Genomic DNA, 27,419 nt, shown 5'->3' on the forward strand with positions numbered 1-27,419 from the left:
AACTCCTTTGAAGATGACGTGGTTGCAAATGATGTACAGGTGCAAAACCAGACTCTGCAGCTTCTGAACGGAAACTCTCCAGTTCTCCCTTGGTCAGCTTTCTTCCGCGGGATGTAACTGTGCTGCAGCGTAAACCTGAGCTTTCCGTATTTAGTGAGAGTTTAATATCCAAAGTTAGCATAAAACGGTCAGATAAAGAAAACCGACGTTGACAATTTATTTTTGGGTTCCATTAGTCAAGATATACTATCAATTAATGACCCATATAGCAAATGAAATTCAGTATAGGACATTGCATTTCTTGCTTTCTATTTAGAGTTCTCTTACAGAATAAGGTTGCCTGCTTTGGAACATCAGCTTCACCACCACGGCACCTATCAGTGTGTTGGTGTGATTGCATTTACAGAGTGAATCTAATCTGGGCTTCCTAAGCCCCAAACACTCCTGTGCAAAATCACAGGCTGTAGCCATCTGTTAGTCACGCAAATACTTCTAAAATTATATGATTCCAGAAAAGAAAGAAGAGAGAGAGAGCGATTGCCTTTATCAAATTTCCTTTCAGTTCTAACTGCAAACTGTTGTTGAGCAGCTCTTGTTTCCTTTGGATATGAATATATACATTTCTTTGCATGTAACCTAGGTTTTGGACTAGAACACCAAGTTCTTGCTGTCCACAAGCCACAAAAATAGTAGCCAAATTGGACCCGTGTGAAATAGTTTATACTTTTTTCTGAGAAAGTATCCTTGAATTTGGGACTTGGGCTGTGATTTTTGCTTTTTGATTCCCCCACCCGTCTTGTAATCTCTCACTCCTTCCCACGTGGCCCCCAAGGGTTCGTGGTCTTATTAGGAGCAGGCACCCTGTTGGTCTCCATATATTGCCGCTATAGATAGAGCCCAGACAAGACTTAAGGACATTATCAGAGAGGACTTCCTGGAAGAAATGGGCTCTAAATTCAGTTGTGAGGACAGAGTAAGAGTCAGCCAGGAGAAGGAGTCAAGAATGTGGCTCAGGTCGCAGGTGCAGCCCGGGCAGAGGCCTGGAGGCTTTTGGCGTGGGGACCCGGGGAGAGTGCCCAGTGCAGTCCAGGGTGGAGGGAGCCCCTGCTCGGGAGGACACTGGAGACAGTCCGTGGTGTAGGGCTTTGGAAGAAGTTGAGTTTTACTAGAACTGACACAGTAGGCAGTGAAGGGTGTCAACAGAAAGTGACCCTCAGGAAAGGTACTTCAGGTTTTGCTTCTGATATTCTACAGACAGAAGGATCGGGATGGGCGAGAGCAGGTATGTCTGTCCCTTTGAGATCCAACCCGTCATTCATTTATTCATAACACGTGCACTTCTGTGAGTATAGGGGAGAGAGGGTGTAGCCACGATAATAAGCAAAATGTATTTGCTTCTTGAGAGCTTAGCATTGTCAGAAGTTGACTTAGCCTAGAAAGCTCTAGGAAGAGAGGAACAAATTGTGGAGGTTGGAGGGAGGGAAGGCTTCCTTGGGAAACAGTCAAAATGAGCCTGGAGGCAAGTGAGAGGTAGGAGCATGTCAGGGGACCCCTGAGGTCACTGGGAACCTGTGTACTGAGGTGAGGCTGGGCAAGCAGGGTCTGGGGTGGGGCTAGAACTCTAACAGGGAGCCTCTGAAGCATTCGAAGTGGGGTTGATGTAATCAAATTTGTGATTTGGGAAGGCTGCCGTGGCTCTGTGTGTGTAGCGGGGATGAGGGGGTGGGTGCCACCAACTGGGGGATCATAAGAATACCATTCACAGGCTGGAATATGGGCATCGGGGCTACTTGGGGACGGCAGTGGCAGTGTGGATGCCGGCTTTCTTTATGGGGGGCTTGTTAGCGGGGCCGCCCTTGAGGCAGCTTGTGGCTGTAAGAAAAATGATGGAGGCTGCCAGGTGGACTTTCGTCTTCTCTCTTTCCCTTCCTTGTTTGATGATCTTAGCTCAGCCAACATTTGGAACAAAACAGCTAATTTCCAGGGTTGCCCAGGACTTTGTTGAGCTCGTTCGAGTGAGATCTGATTGGATTTAGGTTTGTGTTCAGAGCTGGATGTTCACTTAGCTAGAAACGTCTTGTCATTTCGATTTCCATAGGGGTTTTTATTCTTGATAAAGATTGCTTTCTTGGTGAGAGGAAATTTAAAACAGCTGTTGTCTTTTTCAAAAAATCCTCTTTTAAGAATTTTAATATTCAAAAGAATACGAATATATAAAATATTTAAGGAAGTCTTTGGTGTGGTTTCTTTGCTTTCTGAGCTAATGTGAAGTTAGAGCCTTTGCATTACTTAATAGCACATCCTTGTCAGTATTTAAAGAGCTGTTAGTGAGCGCCCCAGGTCCCACCTCTCAAAGAATCGTTAAAGTTTGCTCTGAAATAGTGAGGTCATAAAGGTCTTGTTTTCAGAAATCAAACAGTTTATAATACACAGCATAACTCCATTTATAAAATAATAATAAGTTCAAAACTAAGAAAGTGGAGGATAAATGATTTTTTTAAAGCCTAAACATAAATTTTCTTGTGCTAATGTTGCAAGTGGAAATTTTGAAAAGAAAAATCCTACTGCAATATCATCTATTTGGAATAGATATATGAGTTTCACGTTTGAAAAGTATCTGCGCAGTGGTTTTCGAAGTCAGGAGCATTCCTGCTCAGATACTGGCAGTGATTGTTGCTGGTTTTCAATGGAAGAGCCTAAATTTGCCTTCTTAGCTTTTTGGTTTTTTTATAGTGAGAGGGTTGAGTAGTGCTTTGCCAGCATGATTTTGGGGCAATTTGAGGGCAGATGTCGTGTGCCAGCAGTGAGAAATTTCCATGCATTTTATTTTCTGGACATCACCAGGGCACATGTGGGGTTTGTGCCTGCAGGCTGGAATGCTGCAGGACTCCCTGATCATTCACCTTTATGTCCTGGAGCTGCTCCGGTCAGTGAATGATTTTCTGTGGCTTGGAGATAATGTGGTCTGATGGAGATGATCAGATGTGCAGTTAAAATGCTATTACTTGAAAGAAGAGTAACCTAGAAACATTTCTCTAACAATACAGGATGAGGGAGGAGGATTGGCTGAGCTGCTTGCAGTGGGGAGTCTTAGTTGACTCCCTCACCGTGACTCCTGCCAATATCCACCCCAGCCCTGCACGGTAGTCCTGCCGAAGCAAGCAAGCACTTTGCTCAGAAACAGACTGAATTTCCTTGTGCCTCTCTTTGTTGGATTTTTTTGAAAGCACATTTTGCCCTTTGCTTCAATGCCATCCATGCTAGTCACCTCTTACACTCATTTTTCTGGCCTCGTCCATACATAGCTGCTGAATGGATGAACAGAATGTAGTATCTCCATATAGTGGAACATTATTCACACGTAAGAGTGAATAAAAAGACAAAAAAGAAGAGGAAAATGAAAAATGCCACCTGTTTTGGGAAGTCCACTTTGACTGCTCAACCCACACTTTTCCCTTTGAAACCCAATCACTTATGCTCCACTCTACTCTTTTTGATAGTACTTACCACCTTCTAATAATCTTTAAATTTTTCAAAAAAAAAAAAAAAAAGAGATGCGGATACCACTTCAAAATGTACAAGACTTGATAACAGCATGTTAATTGAAAGGAAGCAGACACAAATGGCCACATATTGTTGATTTCAGTGATATGAAAAGCCCAGAATAGGCACATGCAGAGGCAGAGAGCAGGTGATGGTTGGAAGGAGCTGGTTGGAGGGGGATTAGGGAGTGACTGCTAGTGACAGGGGGATTCTTTTGGGGTGATGAAGTGTTCTGGAAATAGAAGGTGATGAGGGCTGCACAACCGTGAGTGTGCAGAAGACTGCTGAGCACTGTCTCTGGGAGTGCCTGTTATCGGGGCATCTTTATTTTTTTCTCATCCTGCAATGTGAAGAACCATCTTCTGCTCTGGCCGTTCTACTCCTGTGAGTGGTGCGGGTCAGAGACTTTGTAGAGTCATGTTTCTTTTTTCCCCCTGGCTGAGTGTAGGCAAAAAAGATTTAAGCCTGAGAAAGTGCTCCATCTGCAGAAATGTCTTTTAGATTTGCATGGTGTAAAAATCTTGAGATCTTTTAATCATTGAGGCCAGTCTGTGGGGGGAAATACCCCGTGAAGCCTGGGTGAGCCGGGGAAGAGCCGCGCTTCTCTCCCAGACACGGGTGGGGATTGCACCCCCGTTCAGGCAGTGAAGGGCCCAGACCCGTGAGCAGACTTGACAATCGTGAATATTTACGTGTATCCGCTGCTTCATCTTGGATATTAATTTCAAGCTGAGTCAGTTTGTGGCGGCAGCCTCATCCTACATCAGGAATTTATAGTATCTGCTCTTTGAGGTGAAGACCTGACAGACTTGATTATTTAACAGTCTGCCTTGAATTGATATCTCAGATTCCTTTGTCAAAAGCAAACAGCAGAAATACAGAATTCCTTTAATGCCAATGTGACCTGGAACGAGTTTAGTCTCTGTGCCTCAGTGGCCTTATCTGTGAGTGGGAAAGATGATAACCCTGCTTCCCTCAGAGGAGCTGGTGAGGGGAGAGTCAGAAGCACAAATGGAGGACTTACAAAAGATGCTCTTGAATGACCAAATTTAGTGCTCTCAGCCTGGTGAGGCCTGAGGGGCAGAGATGTCAGAACAGAGCATTCCTAGCCGGAGCTCGATCCGTGATGGAAGCTGTTATGATCAGTATCACCACTGTGCGTTATCAGGTAATTTTAAGACTTGGTAATATGAATTCTTGAATAATGTTAAAGGACTAGACATCTCAGATCCAGTTTACATAGTCCTCAAGATTTCTTCTGAGAAATGGATGGTTTCTTCCCCATCTTAAATCTGAGATGAGTCTCTAAAAAATTCTGTATTCCTCCATCTTTTTGCTTTAATTTTCCATTTCCTAAAAAACCATGTTTTTAAATGGAGTTAATGGGGACTGAACTGAGTGCCTCATGCATGTTAAGCACTTACTCTCCCAAATGAGGTATAATCTCCTCCGTGATTTTTGTTAAAATTTACTTTCTTACTTTACAGAGGTAAGAGGCCTCTAATTCTTTTTCTGGAGACTTGTCCATGAACCTGTAAATCTATTATTAATGGACAAAATTTGGTTTATTAAAAAATCATTAGAATATTCTGCAATTCATCCAAAAAGAAATGCTCATTGGCTTAAAATGTTTCTCCTTTAAGGGGATTTCTCCTGTTTGGTCTAGCTTAATTTGTTAACAGCCATCCTCATCATCATAATGACCAAACTCACTGTGAGTGGACACCTACCTAAGGCTAAAATGTTTTCCTCATGTTTTAATTCATAGCAGGTGTTTGATTGTAGGTATCAGTGTCTCCTTTTTGCAGCTGAGGGATTGAGAGATGGAGGAGCTTGTCCCAAATTACACGCAGCAGGCTGTGGCTAGCTCGGTGCTGGAACCCAGGCTGCACAGAATGCATTCTTAATTGCTCCTCTTATCAGCCTCCCGTTAAGTGGTTACCCGAACACCTGTGACTCCATAAACGGCCGAGTTTAGTGATCTCAGACTGATGAGGCCTTGAAAGGAGAGACACCATTGAGAAGTTGAGACAGAGTGGCAGAAATTAAAATTGTTCATTTTCACAAATTTTTAATTCTCAGGTAATTACATAAAAAGTTATTTTTTTTATTTTAGTGCTCTGTAAGCACTAAAAACAAAACATTAAAAATAATTATAGTGCAAAAGAGAAGTGAGCTCTTAAAGTCCAACCACTGCTAATGATGTTGCTTGTTTTTCTCTTGTGGCCCTTTTTGACAGAAATACTTACAAAGACTGAATTGGTTTTATGTAGTTTTAATATGGAAGAAAAGATTGTCAGTGAATATTGTAAGAAAAGTCTTTACTCTTTTCTTTCCTGTTGATGAATATGTACGTTATTTTCATGGCTTAAGTACATTTCCTCATTTGTGAAATTTGAGTAATATCGTTTAATTTGTCTGACTGTGAGAGGTAGATGCCTTGTATACAAAGAACCCAAGAGGTGCTTAATAAAAGTGTGCTGTCACAATGACAGATATTTTAGAAGGATCAACTCTGAATACTAAAGAGTGTCGCTTATTTCTGATACATATTCAATATGTATTTGTATGATATATTTGAATATGGTTTAAAGTAACAAGGATTCATTTTTTTTTTTGGTGTAGTATGAAGTTTTAATGAAATCTGTATCATTCTAGTGAGACAGGGACTAGTTAAATTGCCTTAATCAGATGACCTTGAAGATTATTTACACAGAATATGTATTGTTACAAATCAGAATTTATGTTGCCGTGTAACCATCCACTCAGACATTTAAATTCGTGGGATTCTGACCAGATCCGTTAAGTTTAGTAAAATCCATATTGATCATTTTCAGGGAATAAGCTCCTCTATTTTGTGATTAAAGAAAATTTTGATTTTTTTCTACATTCTTAACAGGTTTAAAATATCAAAACATTGATTTGACATGTCCACTTTTTTAATAGAGAGAATAAAGCTCATGCTGTTTTATTATGTAAATAAATGTTTTTGTATGGCAACAAAATTGTATGATATCCTGGCTCTTTTAGTATTTTGCAAGATACTTAGATAACCTACTGTTGGAAAAATACAAACGTGAATTTTATGAATATAGGCCTAGTACAGATCTGTTGGTTTTTGCTACAGTGCAAGACATGAGGCATAGGAGAGCTTTGCTGCTGATTGCCAGGAGGACAGATCCCATGTCTCAGTTTCCCCTCCTGTAAAATGAAGTGGCTGAACTGGATTCTTTCCTCTTCTAAGATGAGTTTCCATGAGCCTATATCTTCTGTTTATATTCAGGAGTATTAGCAATATCAGATTAAATACTGAATATCCCTCCTTTCCCCGGAATCAAAGTGCAGCATGTGCTACATAAGTTTTATTTATCTGATTCTCGTTACTGATCCTACAGGCAATTTTTGTGTTGCATCTTTCCTGGTAACCTGGAAGGTCATTTTACCCATAGGTGGCACTGTTGCACCTACTTACAGTCTTAACTTTCCTGTTTGTAAAAGGAGGCTTAAACAACGTTATTTTATTTTGATTACTTTACTTAATGCTTCAGAATAGCCCAATGTCCATTATGTCTGTCTAACTGGAAAAGTTATTCTGCTTATATCTTAGATTTATTCTGTCATCTCACTGTGAACATTTCAGACTTGCTGTGCAAACAATAGCAAAATCGGGCTTTTCTTCTAGTGTTAGAAACCAGTGAGCCGGGATTTTATAAAACAGCTAGAAGCGGCATCTGGAGGACCTTAAAGGTGAAAAGTGTATTGATTTCCCTGAGTTTTGACCCCGCCGCTGTGTGTTAATTGGTGGTAGGAGATTTGGTACATATACGAAGGGGTGTAGTTTTTGATATGGTTTGCCTGCACGCGCTGCCACTGAGCCACTTGAGCCTGAGTCAGTTCGTTTCGAGTTTTTCCCTCGTCTGTGAGATGGGGACATTCGTATCTGATTTGTAGAATTGTGAGAATTAGAAATTATGTGCAGTGTTTACCACAGTGTGTATGTCAAGAGGGCTCTTAAACTTTAGCTGCTGTTTTGTGTGAAGCCATCATTTGAGAGTCTTTGGCAATTACTAAGAAACAGGAAAATAAGAAGAGATGGTTTTATGATGAAAGATATTTGAGGAGGTTCCATAGTTCCTATACCCATAATTTAGCATCAGCAGAGTCAGAACTGTTACACAGTCGCCCTAAACCAACGTTAAGCCACAGAATTATTTGTTACTTCATATATTTTGGGGTTTAAGGAGATCCAATACTTATACATATGTTGTCTCCAGCAGCCTACTGAGAGATGACACAAAAGAGTATACAGGCAATAAATGTCTTCTTTGTTACTGATGAAGCCACGTTCTCCATGAACTTCAAGGCTGTGGGAAAATGCGTGTCATGATACTGTGTCCCAGAAATACAGACTCACCCTGTCCCATGTAGCTCTGGGCCACAGCGAGCCTTCCCTTGAGAAGACCTGCCCTTTCATGCACAGGGCTTTCCTGACATGGAGCTGAGCATCCCGCGTGCTTCCCAATGGTGACCAACACTGGAGTGAAAGGAAGGGTTTCACATGCCCTGCTTGTCTCCCCGGACTCACACCTCACTCTGTTAGTGTAATGAGTGCTAGCTGTGGGCCAGGGGCCAGGGGTGTGAAGGGAGAAGCACCCTCCATGGCCCAGAGGAGTGGTTAGGAGACATCCACTCCCTCAGTTTAAACAGGTGGTTGGATGGAACATAAGGGTGCTCCCCAAGAGTGTGTAAAAGGAGAAATAAAGATTTTATTTGGGACTTAGGCTAGCCAGGAAACAGATAAGATGATTAGAGGGGAGACTTGTAAAACAATTTGATATTAAGTTGACATTTGTTGAACACCCAATATGTGCTACATTCTTTTCTGAGCATTTTACAGAAATGAATCCTTCAATCTTCTCAACAAGCGAGTAAGGAAGGTTTGATTGTTATCCCAGTTTTACAGTGTGGAAATTGAGGCACACAGAGGGTAATTAAGTTGGCAAAATCACAGAACTAGTAATTGGCAGAGCTGGTATTTAAACCCTGGCTGTCTGGTTTTGAGGTTCCCAGAGATGGGCTTTGGGTGTTTAGCATTATCGACATCCCTGAATCTTTATACCTCTGTGCATCAGTTAGCCTAGAAAGGACAGGGAAAGGAGTGTTACACAGGAGCTCATAGTCATTTCTTGGCCGCTGTCCACGGAGAGTGCACCGTGATTGGCGTTAATTGACTTCTGGGCAGTAGATCTGTTCGTATAATAGAAATATAGTCCATTGAATTAATCTAGAAACCCTTCCTGCTCCGTTTCTGTCCATGCTTGCCATGTGACTGCCTGCCCGTGATTGGGCCGTGGAGGAGAAAATGTACTCATGGTTGAACTCTGATATTTCAGTCTGGTTCATAGATTCATGTCTTCTGTTACATTAAAAATTTAAGTTTCTGGTTTTCTTGCATCAGTGTCTCATGAGCTTGGTTAATGTGAAACCAGTCCATGGGAGCCCAGGGATGATGACGGTATAATTTCTGAGCACGTTGAGGCACTTCTACCCGTGCAGACGTGGCTGGAGGATGTCCAGCTTCCTCACTGATTTCCCCCAACAGCATGGTCCTCTCCCACCCCTGGATGTGAGGTTGGGAGCTCTCTGAGTAGGCCAGTCAGAGGCCGAGTCCACCAATCAGAAAATGATGAAGTACCTGGAAGTGGGTTTAATAGAAGACAAGGGCTTCCAGGTTGTCAGATGGGCTGTTCGAGTCCATTTGGTGAAAAGCTGTCCACTGTCTGTGGTTGAGCTACTTCTTTGCTGTTGAAAAGTCTGGAGTAGATGAAGGGATTTTAAAAAGCAGAAAGGAGTGATTTCAGGTGGTACGTCCACACCGGTGAGAAGTGATGAATGACCGCCTTTGTGAGTCATAGACAGTCTTACAAACTTCATAAACCAGCTTTAAAAGCTCTTCCATCTGAGTGCACTTCATATGGGGTCCAGATCATCACTGGTCGCACTGTGAGGGCAAGTAACTGATAATGGCAGAAAGGACACGGATGCATCAAAAAGGTCTCAGTCACTTTCCCTGTTTAAAGGATGCAGCACAGTGTAATATATTTTAGCTTGTTTTTCACTGAAAAGTTTTTAGTGTTTTCTGGGACTCCCCAGTGCCCCAAGGTTCCATGCAGCTGGGTGTCCCCTCAGTGCAGCTCTGTCAGCGCTTGCCCTGGGCTGATGCGGTGTCACGGGGAGCAGGACAGTCAGCGTCCCCGGCTCCTCCGAGCTCCGTCTCCTCATCCGCAGAGCCGGGTTTCTCATCCGTGTCTACTTAGTAGGGTTGCTGAGAATCACACGTGATGCTTCAGGTGTGACTTTTGGTTGTCCCTGTGATTGGCATATAGTTAATATTTGATAGAAACACTTGTTTTTTTTAGTATAATTGTAGCACCTAGATTGCAATGGTTTTTAGTCTGCATTTTTTATAACTTTATTCTTATTTTTAAATATGCACTTATTTTTATTTATTTTTTTTGGAGGTACTGGGGACTGAAGCCAGGACATTGTGCATGCTAAGCAGGTGCTCTACAACTGAGTAATACACACCCTCCTTTTCTGCACTTGAAGGTAAATATTGCTATACACAAAATAGCTGTTAAACACCATCATGGGACCTAGTCACTGTATAGACAATTGAACACGTATACTATTTCAATAGGAATAAATGTTTTTGAGACATACATTTCTGAATCTGTTAATGTGCTTAAAAACGATCATAGGTAGTGATAAACACGAGTCTTCGATCCAGTACTTCTTAGAGACTGTTTTGCCATCAAGGGAAATTACATTCTACAGAGAAGGCTAATTGGGTCTCTTTGATATTTGGATGGTTTAGCAGATGATGAAGGCTTTCAAAAGCTGACAGTTTTGTATTTTAAAGTAACTACAAAGTTACCTTCTACAAGTTGTAAGTACTAAGCTTGTGAAGTGCCCAGTAATCCAGGGGGTATGTGTCTGTGTCTGTGTCTGTGTCTGTGTGAACGTTGGTGTGTGTGATTTCAGGAAGGTAGAAAGAAATTCCATATAGACTTCTGATACCTTTCTCCTCCATTTCAAGGTGTTGGCATATATTTACACTAATAAATTGATATTCAGTTGTCATTTGGCATATTGGGAATAAGACTTTCTCATACTTGTTTCAGAAGGATTAGGGAGCATGAGCTTAGGAAATGGGAGGAGATAGAGGCAGGGAGGTTCTTTAAACTTTGTGCAGAATTAGAAACAGTAACTTTTCTCTTTTCTTCTAAAGCAAACTGGCACTGAATTGTAACATACTATTACTCAGAATTGCTTTTCTGATCAGATACATGTACCTCAGATTTTTAAATGCAACATGAATGATGAAATGTGTTTTAGCAGTTATTTTTAAAAGTAGTCTCTTTTCAAGTAAAAGGCTATAGCCTGTTCTTTCTTCTAGCGGTACAAGAAATTCTCATTGTTCTGTTGCAATGATCTATGTGCTTACTTTTTTTTTTTTCTTTAAGTGCTTTTTTCATTGTGGTTTGAATGAATGTTTAAAATTTCTGGATTTTGATCTTTACAACATGCTGATTTCTCAGAACTGTTAAAAACCTGATTGTTCACTGCTCCTTGTTTGGTGGGGCACCCTATTGATTTCTGTTGTCTGTTAAAGAGTGAAATTCTTCCTCTAGCCTGCAGATCATTAAGTGAATGGTTTGCAGTGTGCCTCTAAAATTATTTGTATGCATTGAGCATGTTTGTCCAGTGAATTTTAAATTGACTCATTGTAATGACTTTGATTTGATTCTGTGTCTTTTGCTCCTCTCCACAAGAATTTGAATTCTCTGTTGCATTATGTATACGTGTTCTTAACAGGGGAAGAAATTTTGCATTTTTTACAGAGGTGGGTTTTCCTATCCCCTCTGAATGCCTTCTAAAATTGATACAATAAAAATCAGTTATTGCAGTGCATAATTATTTCATAAATTATTTTTTGGCATAATCAGAAACAATGACCAAGAATGATAATAAAAAATACGAACACCTTCCTTCCTTTGAAGAATAGAAATCAGGTAGTCAGGCTCCCTCATGCTTTGTGCCTGACACACTTACTCTCATGTCATTGTGTATCATGATTCGGAGATGGTATTATTTCAGGTTTATAGATTTTTGTTTTAACATTTGTGTTGAATTCTTTCTCCAGGCTGATGTTTCCTGTTGGGTTTGTGGAAAGAGTAGAAGGGAAAAAAATACTTTGTTTTGTTTTCAGGAGGCCTGAGTTGATGGGAAAAGAGTTGAGGGTGGGCTGAGGAAAAGAGTGACACTCCCTCTCCTCCTGGTTGAAATTGATAAACAAAGAAATCAATTAAGTATATCGATATTTGACCAAAAGAAGTTAGCGAGCCCAAACTGGCTAGAAATGCACAATGGAAATTACTGAATTCAGCTTCAGAATGAGGTGCTTTACCAAGTAGAAGCAGCTTAGAGCAATCAGAAAATCAGTAATATGATGAGATATAAATGGAATATTATATCTTTTATTGCTGAAACTTTTCTACGTTAAGTTGTGTAGAGCTAAAATTAAGTTTCAATCACCAGGAGTTAAGAGAGTGAGTGGTACTGTAGGATCGTTATTCACGGATGTGCCTAGACCCTGATAGAGTGGCTGAAGATGGCAGGAAAAGACCCACATCCAGGATTTTCATCCTAGGGTGTCCTCCATAATGGTTCCATGTGGAAGCAGATGATAGGGTTAACAAATTGTAACACACCCCAGTCGCCTCTGAATTTTAAGAAGAAAAAATATGCTTTGATACTGCTTTACGAGCAAGTTCCTGTGCATCCTCACTCCAGACTCCTTGCCTTAAAAAGCAGAGACAATGTTTTGCTTGTGTAGTTGAGGTTTTAGATAGCACTCTGCTGGTTGTAAAGCAAGGACCGAGACCCTCAGCTATAAACGCTGGGCTTGTGTGTTGTTAGATAATATATTATCCCCAAAACAAGGACCTGGCTGGTCTGGTGGTCTGCTTTTTAATGAACATATCTAAAAATGTATCTTGTTCCCCTCACCCCATGACTTCCCTAAAGATACACTAATCCTTTGTACTCATTGTGTATTCTACAATCTCTGCCTCATCCTGTCTTTCCCGAATTTCCTCCTTACTATCTCACAACTGTTAACGAAGTTTTCCTTTGATTATACCCTATAAATATGGGAGCATTTGAGAGGCTCATGGAGATGGCTCCCTAATCTCTCTCGATTTCTTGACTTTTTCCACAGAGTCTTGAATAATCATTCCTTGTCAGTAAGACTTCTTCCAGCCAGAACCCACAGTTCAGGTGAGAAGGATGCAGGCTTTATCTCTCCTACCGGAGGCAGAGACAGAAGAGAATTGAGATATGCTCCCCCGTGATCCCTTCCTGCCCCAGGTCTACTGCAGTTCACCTGCAGCCTTCTGGCCTCTGCTCAGAGGGCCTCTGTCCCAGGACTGACCTCAGCGTTTTCTTCCCTTGTCAATATTTCCTGTGCCTTTCAGAACTTGGTCTCTTCTCTGCAATTCAAACCTGGCAGATGTGATGGTGGTCAGCGTGCTGGTGGGCAGTCCTTTGGGGACCCCCAGGAGCCATGCTGATTCTCCTTAGTCTCTCAATCGGGGTTACAGAACAGTCGAGCACCGAAGGAAGCCCATTCTCGAGATGTCAACAGAGCATTTCATCACTTTCATTTTACTTTTCAATTTTTGGTGGAGAAATTATTTGTAGTGAACTGTTCCAGATATTTGCCGCCTGCTTTCCTCATCACCATTCCTTGTTGTCTCTGGTGTTAGTTTTATAAACCAGGTTTCTTCTCTGGTCATTTCTGGCAGCTGGGCTTGCCGAATCCTTGATCTGTATTTGAAACAGAATGCTTCCTCGTGATGTCAAGGTGATTTTCCTATTTCTGAATATTTCGTGTACACTCAGCAACTGTTTCAAGTGAAATGCTCTTGTCCAATTTCGGTTAATTCACATTTGCTGATCTCCTGCTTTCATGCTGAGAGCAGTTTCTTTTTCCTCTAATAAAAGTTAGCAATTTGCATTTACTATGGAAGATACTGGCCCAAGGTCCTTTTGTTCTTAAGAGTTTTAATACAATTCACCCATTAAAATGTACATCGGTTTTTACTCTATGCCCAGAATTGTGCATCCCATTCAATCTTAGAATATTTTCATCCCCCCAACAGGAAGCCCTGTACGCATAAACAGACATTCCCATCTTCCCCATCCTCCCCCAGCCCCAAGGAGCCACTTTTCTCTCTGTGGATTTGCCTGTGCTGGACATTTCATGTAAATCGAGTCACTTCATATAAGTGGAAACGTCTATTGTGACTGACTTCTTTCACACTGAGTAACGTTTTCAATATTTGCTCATGTTGTGGCCTTAGTCACTATTCTATGCTATGCTATTGCTGAATAACATTCCACTCTATGGCTGGGCCCCACTGTTTACCCATTCATCAGGTGATACGCATTTGGGTTGTTTCTGTTTTTGGCTGTGATGAGTAATGTCGCCGTGAACACTCATGTGGTATTATTTATGTGGATATTTGTTTTCAGTTCTCTTACGTGTGTGCCCAGAGAGCAGAATTGCTGGGTAAGTCAGAAACGAAATGTTCAACTCTCTGAGGCCCTGCCAGGCTGTTTTCCAAAGTGGCCACGCTGTGTTACATCCTCACCAGCAAGGGCTGCGTTCTCTGCTTCCTCTGTGTCCTCTATAGTGCTTGTTACGCTTTTTTTTTTATTATACCCTATTGTAGTGAGTGTGAAGCGGTTTCTCCTAGTGGTTTTGACTTGATTTCCCTTACAGCTAATGCTATTGAACATCATTACATTGTGCTTTATGGACATTTGTATATTTTCCTTGAAAAATACCTTTTCAGATACTTTATTAACCTTTTAATTGAGTTGCCTTTTTATTGTTGAGTTGTAGGGTTTTTTTTTCTTCATTTTGAGATACAAATTCCTTACCAGATAAGTGATTTGAAAAAATTTTCTCCTCTGTGTTGTTGTTTCACTTTCTGGATGGTGCCCTTTGAAGCAAAGTTTTAAATTTTGATGAACTGCAATTTGTCTCTGTTTTCTTTGTTTCTTGTGCTTTTGGGGTATTATTTAAACTCTGAGGTATTTTATTTAAGCTTTTATATATAAAATAACTTAATTCTTAGGACCGTTATAGGAGATGGGTGCAGTTGTTGTCCCCAGTCTATGGATAGGATACTGAGATGCAGAAAATTTCACTGAAATATCAGTGTCACATCTACCTAGTGCTGTGGGATTTCAGACCCTCATGTTTGTCCCCAGCATTTGTGATCTTCACCACCATGCTCCACTACTGCCTGGAATCGTTAATGAAAATGACTTTCATTTTTTGATTTCTTGTTAGTTTGTTTTCTCATTGGGGACCTCATCTCCTTATTTTCCTTTCGGATATCAGTGTAGATTTATTTTAGGTCTCATGTAGGCAGAAGCATTGCTATCAGTTAACTTCTTTATTACTCACTCTCCAGTGATGATTGTTGCTAGTTGACCTAACCAAGTCATGCTTAAGTCTTTCCTGCTAATGACACTAAAAACAGTCATGACTTATAGAATGCTCAAAGAAAGTACTTGATTGATTTTATTTTGCTACCCAATCAAACCAATCAAGTAAAAACCCCAGTGTTGACACAGACTATAAGCCCTCCAGAATAGGATCACTGTCTTCCTTCTGTTTCATTTATTTGGTCACAGTGTCTGGATAGTGACTTGCTGTCCAGCAGTTTTGTGAGGATATGGTGCTCGTGAATCATTGTAAGGACAGAATTTTGACAACAGACTGTGTTGTTCATTTCACAAGGGAAAAGATAATATAGAAATACTGCTCAGATCTATTTTAAAATTAAGCTTGGAATTTTGAGAAGAATTCAAGAAACCATACAAAGCTCTTTTTCACTAATTTTAGATCTATCTTATACACATATGGTTACATAGCAGAGTAAGTTATCAAGTACATTTGACAATAGGAGTGTAATATTGATTATTTGTTTTAGTTGAAATATTCTACCTGGGATAAAGTAATCAGTGACCATAAATGAACAAATATGTTTGTATTTCTATGCAACATGGGAGCAGATTTCATGTTTCTATATAATATGTATGACTGTGTGTTTTAATCTGTCTGTCAGTGTTTTTATAGTTTTTCAGCAATGTTGTAACTTCAGAATTCTTCTAACATATTCACTCCCGATACTACTGCAGTTTGTACTGTGTATCCTATCTTATGCATGGGATTCCACTGTCCCCTCAGTGAGGAATTTCCTCTCCTATTGAGCTAGTAGCAGAGTTAAAGGAACAGTGATTTCAAGGCCTTTGCTCTCCACGTGTTCACAGTTTCCTGTCAATCACGATTTTCTCTTTCTTGTGTTTTCATTGTGCAATTAGAATTTTTGAAAATAATTATTAATATGTTTCACCAGTCTCCCTAGAAATTTGATGTGTTTGTGCTTTTCAGTTTTCAATTTATGAAAATTGTAAATGCAGACTTGTTTTTAAGTAGTCCTTTTTCACTAGATATTTGTTTACCTCTTTATAGTTAAAATAATTTTCCCCAATGAATGAATCGGTGTGCATATTTTAAAAGATACTTTAGTTTTTATTTTTCTTATTCTAACAGGTATATTCGTTGTACAGAATTTAGAAAATAAGGATAAACACAATAATACCTTAAAAATGGCCTCTAATCTCACTTGTAGATACAGTTGTAATGTTTGAAATTGAGAATTACAAGTCCTCTCACTTTGTTCTACTCTTTCAGGTACGTTTTAGTTACTGAGACCCTCGAATTCCCATATGAATTGTAGCAGAAGCTAGTCAGTTATTGCTGAGGAGCCCGCTGGGATTGTGATCAAGACCACGTTGTATGTGTGCTTCACTCTGGGGAGCACTGCCATCCCAAGAATATTGTCATGTGATCCAGGAATTTGCGTGGTTTGTCTTTCCAGGTATTTAGGTCTTCTTTAATTTATTTCAGCAATGTGTATGGTTTACATAGTATTATTTTACTTTAATTTTTGCCTTTATACTGAGGACAATTGTGCAAGGTACCAAGATTAGAATTGTATTATAGCCCCGCAACTTGCTGCCACCATGGACACTGTGGTCTCTCTTTGCCCTTTGTAAAATCTCGCACAAAATAGGACCTAAGTAACTCTCTCTTGAAAGAATGATTATATGATTGCTGGATGATGCTTGAGAGTCCTTGTGATGATGTCTTTTTCCCAGACTTTCCCCTCTTCTTAAATATGCCCTTTCTCTTCCTTTCCTCCAGCCTGGGTTTCAGCCTGCCTGTGGCATTGATTTTCCTTGTCTGTGGACTCTTCTTTTCACTAGTTCATGATAATGTTACATGTCGGCTGTGGAAACTTGCTAGATGTCAAGAAAGAGCAAATCCATTGCATGCTAGTATTTTTAGAGTGTGTTATTGAATTATCAATTGAAATTAAATCAGGCTGACCCATTGAGCCATCCCCTGAGCTCTTTTTGCCTTCCTACAGGTGATACTGCTCTCGTTGCTGCATGTGCCCTTCCCCCAGACTTAGTTTTGGAGTTGAGTAAATCACCATCACTGGAGCCCTCTCTTTAAAAGATGAAGAGAACATTTGCTCCTTCTCCCTGCTTGGGGACTTGGATGAGATGAGGTAACAGATAAAGAATGAAGCCCCACCTCATTCTGACCACTGCTCTTTCCGTTCATTTCTCCAGGGGAAGAGTACAATTCAAAAATATAAAGATTGTGAGCTAATGAAATATACAAGACAACCGATCATTTATTAAATACACTTTCATGCCAGAAACAAATGTATTATACATACAAAAAGCACATAAATTACGGTAGTACTGTGGTTACAAACGTGGGCCGAGTTCGAGTCCTGCTCTGGAGTGACAAGTCCTGTGAAATGGAGAACTTGTAGGTCGGCTTAGCCTCTCCCGGACTTTTTTCTTTCCTGCAGAGACAGGGCTCGCTAGTCATCCCTCCCCCGTAGAGGTGCTGTGGGTTGTAAATGACGCGCGTGGGCAGGCCAAGCACAGCTGCTCGTTCCTCGTAAGTGCAGGATAGCACAGCTTTTGCGGTTACGGCTTTATGATGCCACCGTGTAGACCCTCAGTGCTCCGAAGGGATGTCTTGCGGATTGGAGATGGGATTCTCACTTCTGTAAATACCCAAAGATTGTGTTATTGAGCCTTGCTGATATAAATCTATTCTTTAGAAAGTACATAATGTAGATATATTTTTCAAACATGCATGCTTTTTTTCTTTTATTATTTATACTTCTACCCTCTCATCACGTGGTGTGACTTTTGATGGAATCCAGGAAACAGTCCTAAGCCACCTGCCTCTTCACACTTCTTCGTGATGGTTTTCTTCCTTGACTAGAAGAGGGTTTTGCATAGGAAATTTTGTTTTCTCCCCTTCTCTTGGCGTCTCCCTGTTTGTCTGCCCATCTCTCACCTGTCCATCTGTCCATTTCTCTACCCACTCATTCTTCTGACTTGTTCCAAGAAGCACTTCAGGCAGCTTACAGAAGAACAGATACCAAATAAACAGGTGAGAAAATGGGGCCAAGTTCACAAATTGAGGCTCGGAGTTGAGCCTGTGTGAGAGTTGCAGGCGTGAGACACACGCCTCTGCCTTGTGACTTATAAGATAGACAGCATCAATGTGCCTGAGGCTCCCAGCACACACAGGGAAGCAGGGTTTGTGGGAGATGCTCACTGGCTGTGAAATAAATAAGTGGCTTAGGAGAAGCCCAGCCTTTCCAAATACTAAGACTTAGGAGAATATTTTGAGTGTCTTCCAAAATCTGAGTATTGCATCTTTTCTTTTTCAGAGTTTTATGTATAGTTGGTTAACATTCTATAACTGGAAATTTCTCCAAAACTGCTGCCCACGTGAGTCCCATGACTCGGGAATGGGGTGGTTCTGCTCATTGACGGGTGTTGGCCAGAAACGGAAAATGACAGCCTCAAAGGAGCCTGGGATTAAGCAGTTATGTTTTGTCAGTGCTGTAGATTTCAGAAAATGCTTTTACCGTTTCTCTCCATCTGAGGAAGCAGCGTGCTCTCTTCCCAGCATCAGGAGTTCAGGGTCTCGGGATGGTGGGGGCTGACTGCACTGCCGTCAAGACAGCTGAGCTAGTCACTGCATTTGTGGTGCTTTCACGTAGTGCATTTCATGTTTTTTAAAAGGTTTCAACAGGTAGTTAATTAACTGAGTTAATTAACATTTAATAAATATGAGGCTTTTTTGAAAAGACAGTTATAGGCAGAATATAAGTTGTGAACACTTTAAAAATGGCTTCATTACTGAAATTTCAGTAAGGAAGATTCAGTTTATCTTATTTACGCCTCTCTTTAAAAGTAACAAAGAAACAAGACAGAAAAAGCAGAGGATTACTTCTGTTCTTCCTCTCGGCTTGCAGGTGCCCTCACCTCCAGTGGCATCCATCCAGACACCAGCACTGACACTGGCCGTGCTCAGAAATGCCTCAGCCCTGAAGACACAACTGACAAATGGAAGGGAGCCGCGTCCTGTTACAGCGGGTGCTCTCACTTTGTGGGTCCTTATGTAACTGCGTGGTGTTATTCAGGATCGCCCTTTCTACACTGTGTGACGGTGCTGCGGTGTCTCCTAGTTATTTGTTTCTGTAACTACTCATGTATTTTTTCCAATGTGTGGTACTAGACATCTAAAAATGCATTTTTCAGATGAAAAATAATGTGTATTTAATATAAAAGTCTGAAAAAAGAGTCAAAAGTGTCTATCCTGGTCCCAGTACTCAAAGATAATAATTAACACTTTAACATCTATTTTCTGTTCTTTTCATCAGTGTGTATCAGCTCTGTCATAAAAACCAGCGAGCACTGTGTGCCTGTTTACTGTGTGGAGACCTCCATTTTCCATTCGGCTTATTACACATTTTTCTACAATATTCTATCTCCCCTGACATGATTTTAAATGACCAGTATAGCATTCTGTTTTGTGGAGGCATCGTCCATTTTACTTTGTACTTAAGTAAACTTTTAAATTCCAAGTATACTTAATTGAAATTCTGAAAAGAGAACTGTGGTGGTACCGAAAGTCCCCTACTTCCCTTCCCCTTTTTTCCTGAGAGTAAAAGCTGCTGACAATGTGGAGTATATATTTCATGACCTTTATGCCTTTGTCATATATATATACACACATACATACACGTATATGAGAAATCTATGTATATGTGTGTGTATATATGCTTTATTGAAAAATACGGCCATACTATATGTTTTCTGTAGCTCTGTTTATTCACTAACGTATATATCATAGACCTCCTCCCACTCCAGACTCACCCGGTCCTTTCAGATAGAGTAAAGGGGTCTCCTGATGTACAGGTTTGGTCTCTTGTGTAACGACACCTTTCGTGGGAGAGTACTGTGGACAAGGCCTTGGACCACGCTGAAACGCTGCAACTTTAGTGCCCACAGCTCTCCGTGATTTACCGCATCATTGTCTTGATGGTGAACACTTAAGTTTTCTCCATTTTCCACTGTCAGAAAGGGTGTTTGACTGGCATCCTTCTTGTACAAACATTCCTGTGATCTTGTATGAGTATTCCTTTAGCTAAGGTTTCTGGAAATTTAGTCCTTGGATGTGACAACTTCATACATCACAGGATGCTTTCAAGTGAATCTTGAAATTCCTTCTCCTGTGGGGAATGAAAAGATGTAGAATAACTTATGTAACCAATTCTCTATCGCTGGATATGATTTCACTTCAGCATTTCTTTCCACCATTGTAAACAGTGCTGTGCAAATGTTCTGATGAGTACATCTTTTTGAACTGATTTTTTCTAAATGTAACGATTCCTAAAAGTGGAGTTCAGCCTGTGTGCACACACGTTTTTCAGAGTTTACATATCCATTGACATGTCATCCTCCAAAAGATCGCTCACAGTTTGTTGTCTCAAAGATGGACACTAGCTATAATATCTTTTAAACATATTTGCCAATATGACGAGCAAAATGATTTTCATTATTTTAGTTTGCACTTGATGACCAGTGAGGTTTTGAGCATTTTTCACTCATTAGCCATCTGACTTTTAAAAAGTGAATGATCCCTTTTGTCCTTTGCAAACATTTAAGTGGGGGAGCTTCTTGCTGCTTTGTGACAGCTCAATGTGTATTATGAACATTAACCCCTTGTCTTCATCAACATGTATCAGAGAGCTTTTACTTGTCATTTCTTGCCTTTCATTTTGTTCAGTAGGTTCATTATTGTTGTGGCCCAAAATAATCTTAAGATAGTAAATGTCTTCTTTTTGGGTTTTATTCTTAGAAATGCTTTCTTATAATGGTATAAATTTCTTCTGTAGGTTTTTTTAATCTCTAAGATGGAGATGATAATGGTACTTGTTACAGTGAGGAGAAGCTGAATTGACATGAGCAAAGAGTTGTATTTGCTCTTATTAGTACTTTCTAATATTTACATCATTTTCTGTAATTTTTCTTGTGGTCATTTTGACGGGAATAGAATTTGTTTTTTCCAGGTATTCTCTGATTGTAACAAGACAATTATTAAATTCATACTTTGCTTTTTAATTTGAAATCCCACCTGTAAAAAATACTTATGTATACTAGAGTCTCTTTTTGAGCTCATGATTTATTTCTGTCAATCTTACTTTCTTACTCTAGCACTATATCTTACATATTGTAAAAATTTATTTAATATATTACAGTGCGATTTTTTGATTCTTTTTTCGATCCCTAAATTTCTTGGCTTGTATTATGACTTTATTATTCCTGAAGAATTCTAATATAATTTTTTCAAGTTAAAAAAAAACAGATAAGTGTTGTCATGGGATTTTTTAGTAATTTTGAATTATCTTTAGGAGAACGTACATCTTTAAAACTGCTTTCCTCCATACAAAAGGTTGATGTCTCTACTTTCACACTTTTACTTTACCCCTCAGTACAGTCCTGTACTTTCTCCATGTACAACATGGGCATTGTTTTTGAGTTTATTCCAGATTATTGTTGATGTTTTTGTTAATTTTTTAAGTGAGAAATTTTTGCTATTATATTTTTTAACTGTTAAAACTGACACCTAGGAAGGCAGATTCGGTTTGTAAATACTCACTTTGTAACTTCTCATTTAAAATTGTAAGTATTAAGTACTTGTTACAGAATCCTTTCTTTTCTGTTTTTAAAAATTTGTTTCCAAGATTCTCAAAATGGTCATAGCTAAGTAGTATAGGTGGGGAGACAGATGGAGAGAGGTAGTGTGGCTCATGTACAAACTGTGAGCACTTTCATGGCTGCCTTTATGCTGGAAAAGCTGATAAACAGTCCAGCTTAAACCAGGGTGGCTTTGTATGCACTTGAAATCCAGCTTTCCTGCCTGTATGGTGAAGCCTGGTAGGCGTGGCAGGTAGATGATCAAGGTCGAATTGAGGTTATTGGCTGCACAGAGCACTGTGTCTGAGAATTGGAGACCATCGCCATGGGAAATGCTTGGTGCCAGGAACAATGCAGAGGAGCTGGGGAACCTTGTGTTAAGGATTTTCCAGCCCTGGGAGTGGGAATATCAGACTCTGCATTCAGATCTGAGTTTGAATTCATCCTCTTTAGTTTTCTTGTCCTCTGACTTTTGTCAAGCTATATACCGTCTTTCACTTCCTGTTTTCTTGTCTCTCAAATTAGGAGAATTACATCCTGCTGCTAGAGTGTTTGATCAGGTTAAATAATTTGTGTCTATAAGATGTCACATACAGTCACAAGCTCAGTGAGAAATGGGCTGTCGCCTGTTCTTCTGCAGCTCAGTGCTTGACAAGACATGGGGGAAAGCCAGTCCCTAATTTGTGTGTGATGCAAGTAGGAACAAAATTAATGTCTTGCCTTTCCCTAGCAGTATTCTTACAGCTTTGCTTCATTTACTTATTTCCTCCTTTCCTTTCCCCTTTCCCATCCTCCACCAAAAGAGCCTCTCAGAAAAATAGATTCAAATTACTTTAAAGGTTGGCTCATCCTCATGAAATGATAGTATCATAAAAAAAACTGTGCAAATCCCAGAATATATTTTATATGATTTACACACACACATGTGCGTGCAAACACACACACACACAAAATCAGTCTACCTCCCACTTACAGAGGGAGAAGGTCCACTTTTTCTGAGTTTTCATTCACAGAGAGTGAGAACAATGTCTCTTACACAGACTTTCACCAGGCTTCGTGCATGGTGTTTTTAATTGAATTTCTGTTTGTGGCCATAGATATAGTCTCCTAATAGAAGAGAGAAAGTGGAGACATAGACATTCCGCTGAGATATTGGTGTCATCATATTTTAGTTGTAAAGGACTTAAGACAGCATAGAGTCGCAACATTTTATGGGTGAGAATCCATGATGTTGTAACTTAGACAAGAACCTGGGTCTTCTGCCATCTTGTCCACGCGGGTGAAGAGGCAACTGGGCAGGGGATAGTAGGGATCCTTCCTGCTTCACTTCCATGTTCTTGCTAGTTTTCATTTCAGCTGCCTTTAGTTTATGTTCATGAGGCCACTCATGGGAAGGTCACTCTGTCCTGATAGATTGAGTTTCTTATCAGCGAAAAGCTCTGGACCCACTCATATTTCCCAGAGTTTTCTGCTGACCTGCTGACACTTTATATAATTGAGACCTAAGAAACTACTGAATATAAAATCCTTATTGTTATTGTTTGCCCTCGAGTTCCATAGGAAGGGGTGCTGTCTCAGACTGTCTAAAGCCAGATCTGAACAAAGATAGGGTGATGGGCTGTGCTGCTGGACCTACACAGTCGAAGGGGATTTCCACCTTAGCTTTATAATCAGGCAGGTTAGTTCAAATCTTGCCTTTACCAATTAGTATCTTTGTGTCTTGGGGGAGAAACTGTACTTTTTTGTGTCCAAATTTGTTTATCTGTAAATAAGTTCAGTATTTATTTTAAGGTTTCTGTTTTAGAATTGAATGAGCTAATTCATTCATTTATACCTAAAATAGCGATCGCATGGTTCTATGCTGGTGCCTTGGTAGTTGATTACTAAGGGAATCGGCAGTGAGAATGGGGGTGGGGGACCCCTGGATAATAGAGCTTATATTCCAGGATATGCTTGTAAAAGACTGGATGTGCAGTAGATTTTTAGTAAATATCTACTCCTTTCCTAATCTGCATTGATTGTTTATATATCTTTATACAAATATATTAACAATTTTTATTGCAATTTAAATATTTTTGTAGTATTTACATTATGTAGCTATAAAAATACATGAAATAAAATGATTTGACTTTTATTTTCTTTTCAATAAGCAAAACAAAATAAAATAGAAAAGAAAAAAGTCTTGAGGGAGTAGAAATAATTTTATTTCTGTGGAATCAATTCCGTATAATAGGTCTTTGTCATGTTGTTAAACAGCATATAAAATTGATAGGTTGTGACATACTGGAAATGAGGAAACAGTGGAGACATACTACCTCTAATGCAGTCATTTTGTTACCAAGTCCAAACTCGTTCTGCTTGCTGCATGACAGGCCAATAAATGGGGAGATGAGATGTTGGAGTAAGGAATAGTGACTTCATTTGAAAATCTGGCAGACCCAGAAAATGGCATATTGATATCCAGTAGAACTCTCTTCCCCAAAGCAGAATTCAGTCTCCTTTTATACTAAAAAGCGGCGGGGATGTGGTTGGTTGTTGCAAACTTCTCGCTGTATGAATTGTTTGTCCTTGGAATCCTTTGTTCCTGCAGCTGTCCATGGTGGGTCAAATTAAGGTGCCCCCGTAAAACCTCCAAATAAAAGAAAGGTTATTATCTATTTTGCAACTTGCCATCTGTACAAAAGTGTAGAAGAGCTAATATCCTTAAAGATCAGAGCCCGGAGAATAGGCTGTCCTGGATATTTCAGGCTAAAGGCAACTTTTTTTTACAAAAGGTGCAGAGATAGCAAGTCGGAGCCTAGAAAACAAGGTACAGGTTTAAAGCCAAACGAACACATCTAACATGGAGTCAAATTTGTTCTTTTCTTTTACAATTTCTTTTTCTAACTCATAAATAATTTTAGTAAGAAACATGAGAAATTTTTTTTATTTTTGCTTCTTAATAACGGATTACAACTACACTTTAGTGAGCAGGGATGCTGTGCGTGCCTTGGGGTCACAGCAAACTCTTGTTGGGGGTGGTCGACCCTGCAACATGCCTGATGCCCCGTGAGTGTTGGTGAGGGTCCCCCTAACCAGGGGCTCTCTTCAGGAACCACCATATGGGCATTGACCTCTGGAGACCTCTTTTTCAGCTGCAGGAAATTTTTTCAGATTTTGTGATGGAAAAATCTCTCCAGCTGCAGATAATCAGGGAATAAAGGAAGAGGAAAAGGGCTTGAAGTAGAGTAGAAGAGAAGGACAGAATATCAGGGAACGTGGGGGCTTAGCAGCGGGGCCTCGGGAGAGAGAGGAGCAGAGGTGTGGAGGGTCCCGGCTACGGAACTAGCTCCTGCACCTTTCCCCGCACCCAAGCCACACAGCTTTTAATTGGGCCCAGGACTCCCTCCTGTCTGGATGTTACCCTGGGCAGAACTTTGAGAATCGAAGCTAAGGGGTGGTCAACAGTCACCTAGGGGGTCACTGATGACTTTGCTCAAGTCCACATTGACTTTTCCAGTCATGTGCCTTCACCTGTTCTTTATCTCAGGATCTGAGAAGCAGGAGCAAGGAACTCATGGAGAGATCCAGGAAGATATCTGACTGTGTTAAGAGACGACAGTCACAGTGACACGTGGAGCGAAGACACTTGCAGTAAAGTAAAATAACTTCACAACTATTGCATCAGAGCTGCAAGTGTGAGAGAACCTAAGCCTGTCTCAGAGTGCAGGGGACAAGAGAAAAGGAATGGTAAAATTACCACTGACATTTGAAATTTTGTTAAAAAGAATGCTACTGTTAATTGTATCACTTGAATGTATGCAGGTGTTTTTCTATGAGCATTCATAGGTTCACAAAACCCCACCAGCCTCTCTTGCTCCCATCTGGTGTGGGCTTTCTCAAGCACAGTGCCCTTCCTGCTTGGGTGGGCCACGCTGCTGGTCCTCGCCTGGGGCCGGACTGCTACAGGACACTGAGTCCCCGAGGCACGACCTGGGATACATGACAGGAACATCTCTGCTCTTGGCTGAGGGCCTCCGTTTCCCCCTGCAGTGTAAGAATGCCGGTGACTCAGTTAGAAGCATGCATCCAAGCCATCCTTCGGTGTCATCACCATCTAGAAGCGGTGCCTGAATATTCTGAATTTCTGCAGAATGTTGTTTACAATCACCTTGAACAAGTGAGTGTGTGTCCTCTTTCAAGTGGAGGAATTACTGCCGTTTTCCTGGAACTTACTCACCAGTAGTCCATCTGATTTTTCTGTGCTAGGATTCAGTATAGCCTGCTAATAACTCTGCAGTCAGATCTTGAAACCCTGATGAAGAAGATTATTTATTTTCTTTCCTTATATGATAGTATTTTACTTTCAAAATTCTGAGTTTTCTGTTCTTGGAGGAATTTTTTTGGGGTTTGGAGAAACAACTTTGCTCTTACCATCTTTGTGACCTGTTGCTATATGCATCTCACCTGTCTTCTGTCACTTGTGAGGCGGTTCCATTTGTGACCCTGTCAGGGTTATTCATGTTATAAAACATAAAATCTGTAAAAGTACAGAACCCTTTTACTCCGAAGACATTCCACAAATACTCCTTTAATCTGGGTGTGGTTTTAACAAGACACAAACATTAGAACATATACTTGCAGGTTGCCAGTGCAAAATCCCCAAATGAATAGTCTAGCTCAACATCTAAAATCTTTCTTATCTACCTTGGATATGTATGGATAAGTGAAGCAGTTTGCTAAGAACCCAAGACCAGGTTTAGGATACAGGCTGATGTAGCTCAGCGGGTCCTCCCAAGCTGATGCTCTGCCAGAGAGTGGGGTTGAGGGGAGAAGGCATGCCCTGCCCTCCATGAGCTGACAGTTTCATGGCAAACACCTTCACAAGGTGAAGAAATTGGAGTTTCTTCTATGAACAGTGGGTCTGAAAAGAGCCCAAAAAGCATGGGAGTGACACAATCCCATTTGTCTCAAGTAGGGGAGAGTGGCTGTGGGGCCACTTGGGAGACTCGTGAGTCCAGGTGGGCAGTGTTGGTGGCTTCCACTTGAGCGGTAGGATAGTGGGTAAAAGCGAACAGATTGAAGGCATGTTTAGATGGTAAAAAGAAAGATTTAAAGCTGTCTGTGAAGGTAGGATGGAGTAAGGCCCAGGTTTCTGGGTGGATTAATGAGTTAAATGATGGTCCTGCTGTGTTCTGAGGAGGGAAAGCTGCAGAGGGATTTCTGGGGGAAAACTGATGAGTTCAGCTGTGGGTAAAGTGAAAGGTTAGATGTGTGGTCTGGGATCTCAGGTGAGAGCCAGTAGTGAGTAGGGAGAGGGGAGAGAGACTTTCAAATAATTTTATCCTGTGAACATACATATAAGGATGAGTAATGACACACTTAACCCCTCTATATTCTGTATTTAAAACCCAGTAACATTTTGCTATATTGGTTGCAGGGGTTCTTAATTTTTTAATACAAATAAAATAAATAGAAACAAAATAGTGGAGTTAATGAATATCTTAGAGTTGATGTGTGTCCTTGTATGTATTTTGATTTCTCATCTTTATAAACATAATCTACAAAAAGTTAACTTGCTTAGAATAAGAGTTAAACACAGGGACATGACACACTCTGTTGGGGGTTGAAGGTGATATCTTTGGCAAATTATATAGCCTCTCTTTGCC

The 27,419-nt window shown here is 40.4% G+C and overlaps 1 protein-coding gene across 4 annotated transcripts in view; it reads left to right on the forward strand.

The window, feature by feature from the left end:
• The window catches only part of LOC140699561 (trafficking protein particle complex subunit 9-like), a 103,869-nt gene that overhangs the window by 60,444 nt on the left and 16,006 nt on the right, over window positions 1–27,419 (forward strand). The window contains exons 3-8 of one of the 4 annotated variants that reach the window (XM_072972213.1): window positions 10,065–10,152; window positions 16,379–16,565; window positions 17,118–17,261; window positions 18,453–18,610; window positions 19,044–19,177; window positions 25,301–25,480. Coding sequence is in view for 3 of the 4 variants with exons in the window: in XM_072972214.1 (XP_072828315.1) it covers window positions 19,044–19,177 (134 nt within the window). In the remaining variant the exon portion in view is untranslated. Of the gene's footprint in view, window positions 1–10,064; window positions 10,153–16,378; window positions 16,566–17,117; window positions 17,262–18,452; window positions 18,611–19,043; window positions 19,178–25,300; window positions 25,481–27,419 lie in introns of those variants that run through there. The other 3 variants (XM_072972215.1, XM_072972216.1, XM_072972214.1) reach the window with 3 other exon arrangements.

This window comes from Vicugna pacos, chromosome 11 (genome assembly GCF_048564905.1).
Source record: "Vicugna pacos chromosome 11, VicPac4, whole genome shotgun sequence".
Classification (NCBI taxonomy): domain Eukaryota; kingdom Metazoa; phylum Chordata; class Mammalia; order Artiodactyla; family Camelidae; genus Vicugna; species Vicugna pacos.